Here is a 6504-nt window from a genome sequence, read left to right on the forward strand (position 1 = left end):
ATCACCTCGAATAGAATATTACATTTCTCTTTCTTCTTCTAGAATATTCCCTCAGATTCATCTCAAACTCGTATCTGTAAACCGACCTCCTCTTAGCTCACATTGTAATTAGCAAACCACCATGACAGAGCTCCATGGATAGCTGAATTCAATATGGTAATCTGACACCCCTTCGCCGAAAAATTATATTGTGTAGCAACAATAACGACATTCAGTGTAATTTCACAAAGTGGGATCTGGGGAGGGTAGAATGTACGTGGACCTTAGCCTTACCTCGTGAAGGTAGAGAGACGGTTTCAATAGACTCAAGGTAAAAGTAAAAAAGAAGCACAAAATTACATTTTGTGTAGCTTAGTCAAAAAATTATTTTTACGCATATATACCATAAGTTGACCTCCTTTAACTTCTTCGTGTGTTTACTTCTATATATTTTGATATAGTTTAGTAAAATTTATGGTTCCATCATTGAGGATGAAGCTCTTTGTATGTTCCAATCATAATATACGCATGATTTTAATTGGGTTTAACTTATTTATACTGAATGAAAGATAAAGATTTTTTAGTTGTACTTCAACCGATTAAAAGCAAGTTAATCTCCAAAAATTAGCAGAATTGCACGTTAGACTCTTTTTTCAATGGTGAGATATATGAGGATTTAAGAGGGAAGTTTTGGAAGAGGTACCTAGAGAATTGAGCTGTCGGAATGCGACATAGGCAGAGGCGAGCTAATACGTTGGTTATGGGTTTGTCCCAATCCGATAATTTAATTTAGTTTAGACCTTAATTTATATTTGTCTAATAAATTTATTGAGTATGTATAAATTATTAATTTAAAATTTAATAACATAAAAAATTAAACTAAAACCAAAAGCTTCAAATTCTAGTCCCGTTTCTAAAAATAGGGGTGAGAAATCGGCTTTACATTAAGACATATGAAATGGAAACATCAAAATCCATCCACTTTGACACACTCCAAACTTAAAAGTTATCGGCTTTACATTAAGACATAAAAATCTGAAATCCTCCTTAGATAAATTTCTTTTGTTTCCTTCTCATTCTACTTGATAAGACAAGTAATTTCTACTTTCTAATTCCATTTCTCAAAAAGTTTAAACAGCCTTACTTTCGAGGTAAACACATATGAAATGCACTTCATAAAGTTCTCGCTAATTCCTAGCTCTTTCTACTACAAGATTATTCTGTATGGTTTTATCTTCATTAGTTTTTTGACCTTTTCCGCTAAACTATGTGAAGTAATTGCTGGCACAGTAAATTGCAAAGATACATTAATATATTTCCTCTTTTAGAAGTTCTCACTAGTGAATTTTTAATATCATTTTACTAGATCAACAATCTTTATCTCATGCTCTCGTCAGCCGACGAATAAACAAATATTACAACTTGGAAAAAAACAGTAACGATGCATGCTTTTCCTTTTGGTGGTTGCATTTCAACATGCAGATGAGATTATATATATATATATATATATATATATATATATATATATGTTGAACGTTGTAGACTTCTTTCAATTGGATGTATTCTCTTTCTCTCAAAAAAGCTGAAGCAAAACCTGAAGATAAAAAAATAAAAGTGAAGAAACAGACAAATAATTTCGGACTCATGATTAGAAGCATGTCTCTAATTTATAACGTAGTGGAACTCTACTTTCTTATTTTAATTTTTGGACACCTTTTATTCTTTAATTTCGTACACAGCACCCAAAATAGTCTATGTTCATTTTATTGGTAATCTATACATATAGTGCATGCTAACATATAAACCCGACAGAAGCACAAGAGAGAAAGTAACTCATTCTTCAACAAGAGAAAGACACGCAAAAAAAAGCCCACTCTACTAGAAAAAAGAGCAGGAAAGCAAGAGAGAATTAAAGACAGAAAAATGGAGTGGAGGAAGTGTTATTTGGATGTAATATTGGTGCCATTAGGTTTTATGATATGCATGGGATATCATGTTTGGTTATGGCATAAGGTTAGAACTCAACCTCTTACTACAATTATTGGAACCAATTCTAATGGAAGGCGTTTGTGGGTTTCTGCCATCATGAAGGTAATTTCTTTTTTTTTTTTGAGCTAGAGACTTTTAGGCTATGCTGTTCAGACTCTTCAAACATGCATTCGAGTACGTGTTGAATTCTCCAAAAGTACTTTATTTTTGGAGGATCCAACACCGGTAAAACGATATTTTTGAAGAGTTCAAGCAACATAATCTTTACGTAGGAAGAGACTTGCATTCAGCTAGGGACTGATGGTACCATTATCTTGTGATTAAGCGTAGGGATACACAAGTTTTTTACTTTCCAGTTAAAATAACTACACATACATACTCATCAACTCAAAATTTGTAATGACATTCTCGATCTACTCGATACTAGTAGAGTTTCTCTTTGGAGTCGTATATATTATATATGTCTAATTCTTGTTACTTTTATTGAATTATTTATAACTGCATATTTACAATATAGTTAGGCGTGGTGATCAGTTGGATCTTTGCTAATTCACATCTCTTTTGGTTTCATCAAAAATATTCACAAAACATAAGAAACAACAAACTGCATGTCTGAAAATCCGTTTCCATGGAAGTCTTTTCGATTTTTCTTTTGATGAGGGTTTGTTAGAGTTGTTACAACATGATAAAAGCATTTCTCGTGTGTAGCTAATACTTTGTAACGGATGAAGGAAGAAAAGAGAAGCAAGTAATTGCTTGTAATGTTCAAAGTTGTCCTATAATTGATAGTTTTATTAGTAGATAAAGAAAAAGTTTATATTAAAGGTGTTAGGCTTCCTACCAAGTAAGCTTGCCTATACTTGTGTCTTCTTTTATAAAAGTGGAATTACGTTTAACTTTTAGCTTTAGATTGGCTTAACAGTTACAATGAGTAGAATTTTCGATAGAGTTTAACTTATATACACCATAAGTATAAGAGATTTTGATATAATCATCTCATCATTTTTACATGTTGTTGGAGTATGTGTAATCCATCTTATTTTCAAGATTACAAATATCATATCTTAAGAAGACTTATTTATAGATATAGTTTGATTGACTTGATAGTGTAGATAATTCTTTATATTGACGGCGCTTATAAATTAAACTCTTATCTATAAGTTCTTAGCTTCTATTAATGTTAAACATATTACTTCAAACACAGATAAACCAGGAAAACAACAAAAGAAAAAGAGCAATATATATATATAGAGACTTCCATTATACGATTTTTGTCAACTTAGGAATCAAGCTGTGATATCCAACTCAACTTCACTACTATGTGTATGAAATCAAGGTAATCTTTTTTGTTTCCACTCATTAATTAGCCAAAGGGTTTTCATCTTTTTGGACATTATGCAATCCACTATATGTCACTACTGATTTACCATTCAATCCTGATAAAAAAATCCATATTTTTTCCTTAACGTATACTATATCAAATAATCTTTCTATTTAGGATTTAAGTTATATACATGACATGGACTAAATTAATAAATAGGCGGATCATGACCCGTCCAAAAGTTATTTCGGTTGAGTGAAGATGGGCTATTATTATTGGGTCATAGCCCAACTCGCCCAACTCTTATAAAACTTTAATTAATTTGTGTAATTTAATTTTCTTATGAATTGTTTAATTATCAAATACGACTTTTTTTCTTTTGTTATGGTCATATATAACATATCAAACAAAAAGGAATTATTTTAAAGATATTTTAGTAAAGTTACATATGATCAATTTGGACTAAAATTCAACCAAAATTTAGATGGATTGAGATAGGCTGAGTCAAGATAAGTTGAGTTCAATAAATAAGGGGGTCAATGATCAGCCTAATCGGATAGGCTGGGCGGGTTAAATAAATTTGGGCTCAAATTTTGTCACCCCTAATTATCACTATACTTTGACATGTTATTCTATGCAATCTATTAGTACTACTTATTATACGTTAATGATTATCAAATAGTTATATAATGTAGTAAATATTTTTTATACTATGAGCACACGCATAGACTTAAACCATCTTTTCATCCTTTCCTTTTCAATTCATGAACTTAATCTATAATATATATATACATTAAAAAAAATTATACGCTATCAGTATAACTTAACTAGTTATAGCAGGTTATTATTATTCTATTTTTCATGTTATTATATCTATATGATATATGGACACGCAGATATTATAAGTCAAGTTAATTAATATTATAGTGCAAAAATTCTTTTCATCGTCATCATTGTACGGAATATAAATTAAACTCTTTTTGACTTTGCAGGATAATGAGAAGAAAAACATCCTAGCAATTCAAACACTTCGAAACACAATTATGGGAGCAACCTTAATGGCAACCACATCAATCCTTCTATGTTCTGGCCTTGCAGCTGTGATAAGCAGCACTTATAGTGTCAAAAAACCATTAAACGATGCCATTTATGGGGCACATGGTGAATTCATGGTGGCACTAAAATATGTGACAGTTCTACTCATTTTCCTTTTCTCATTCATTTGTCACACTTTATCCATAAGGTTCATTAACCAAGTGAATTTCCTCATCAATTGCCCAGCAGACAATTTGGGAATAGTGAGTCCAGAATATGTCTCAGAGTTACTAGAAAAGGGGTTTTTTCTTAACACTGTGGGCAATAGGTTGTTTTATGCTGCTTTGCCTCTCTTGCTTTGGATTTTTGGGCCTGTCTTAGTCTTCTTGTGTTTTATTACTATGGTCCCTATGTTTTATAATCTTGACTTTGTGTTTTGTAACGCAAAGGGTAAAATGGACCCTCGTGAAAATGGTAATGGTACTGAATTTGTATGTGTGTAAAGAAAGTGATACTCCTACTTGACCGAGACTATATATTATCAATATGAATATTGTTGTAATTAATCAGTTTGATATAGTTTGAACTTCGTCCAATCTATATTAATTCTGCATTTAAGTTAGTACTATAAATATTTACTAAACAACAACCCACAACAATATTAAACCCATTGAAATCTCACAACTAGGGTCTGGGGAGGGCAATGTATATGCAGACCTTACCTTTACCTTATGAAGGTGGAGAGACTGTTTGCGACAGACCCTCGGCTCAAGAACTATAAATATTTACTACCTATAACTATAATTAGTGTTTGTTTTATTGCTAGAAAACTTCAATTTCAAGAATCAACTCTATTTTGGAGTTACTTTATGAATTATTTCATTTATGAATTAAGGTTAAATATCTAAAATATATTATCGTCTTAAACCTATCCAAAAAGTCAAACCTTGGTCAAACACTTCCATTTCATAAAGCCTTTAACTTTCAAATTTCAACAAAGCCCAATATCTCGGGATAGGGACTTCCTATTTTGATTCCGAAAATACACCAAAGTCCCAAATCACGATACGGACTCACCGGGACCGTCAAAATATGAATTCGGATCTGTTTACCAAAAATGTTGTCCGAAGTCAACTCAAATAAAGTTTTAGGAAAAATGTTTTATTTTCATCAACTTTTAACATAAAACTTTCCGGAAACACGCCCGGGCTGCGCACGTAAATTGAGGAGGGTAAAAATGAGATTTTAGGGCTTAAAATCGCAGAATTGAGTTCTAAAACACAAGATGACCTTTCGGATCATCACATTCTCCACCTCTAAAACAATCGTTCGTCCTCGAATGAACTTAGAAAAGTACTTGAACTGGTGAAAAGGTAAGGATATCTACTCCGCATATCGAACTTGGGCTCCCAGGTAGCTGCCTCAATAGGCTGACCTCTCCACTACACTCGAACTGAAGGATAACTTTTCGATCTCAACTAGCGAACATGCTAGTCTAGAATAGCTACCGGCTCCTCCTCATAGGTCAAATCCTTGTCTAGCTGGACAGTGCTGAAGTCTAACACGTGGGATGGATCACCGTGATACTTCTAAAGCATGGACACACAGAACACTGGATGGACCGCTAATAAACCAGGTGGCAACGCAAGTCTATAAGCCACCTCTCCCACTCGCTGAAGAATCTCAAAAGGCTCAATGTATCTAGGGCTCAACTTGCCCTTCTTTCTAAACCTCATTACACCCTTCATGGGTGACACACCGTGAAGACGAGCGGTCTCGCGGATATAAATCTATGGCAACCGCTCTAAAGAATAGGTAGCTTCCACATGAATGAAATGCGCTGACTTGGTCAGTCTATCCACAATAACCCAAACTACATCGAACTTCCTATGAGTCTATGGGAGTTCAACAACAGAATCCATAGTGATACGCTCCCACTTCCACTCAAGAATCTCTATCTTCTGAAGCAAACTACCAAGTCTCTGATGCTCGTACTTTACTTACTGACAATTTAGCCACCGAGCCATATATGTCACTATATCTTTCTTCATTCTCCTCAACCAATATGCTGCCTCAAGTCCCGATACATCTTGGAGGTACCCAGATGAATAGAATACCGGGATCTGTGGGCCTCCTCTAGAATTATCTCACGAAGTCCATCCACATAAGGCCCACAAACA

The 6504-nt window shown here is 33.6% G+C and overlaps 1 protein-coding gene across 1 annotated transcript; it reads left to right on the forward strand.

Annotated features, from left to right (window-relative positions):
• The first annotated feature begins 1789 nt into the window (after positions 1-1789).
• Positions 1790-4924, forward strand: LOC104221250 (uncharacterized). The gene is made up of 2 exons (XM_009772267.2): positions 1790-2070; positions 4282-4924. Exons 1-2 carry the CDS (start codon positions 1903-1905, stop codon positions 4825-4827), a joined length of 714 nt encoding a protein of 237 aa, XP_009770569.1. The 5' UTR covers positions 1790-1902; the 3' UTR covers positions 4828-4924.
• Positions 4925-6504: the final 1580 nt, after the last annotated feature.

The sequence above is a fragment of the Nicotiana sylvestris genome, chromosome 10 (genome assembly GCF_000393655.2).
Source record: "Nicotiana sylvestris chromosome 10, ASM39365v2, whole genome shotgun sequence".
Classification (NCBI taxonomy): Eukaryota; Viridiplantae; Streptophyta; class Magnoliopsida; order Solanales; family Solanaceae; genus Nicotiana; species Nicotiana sylvestris.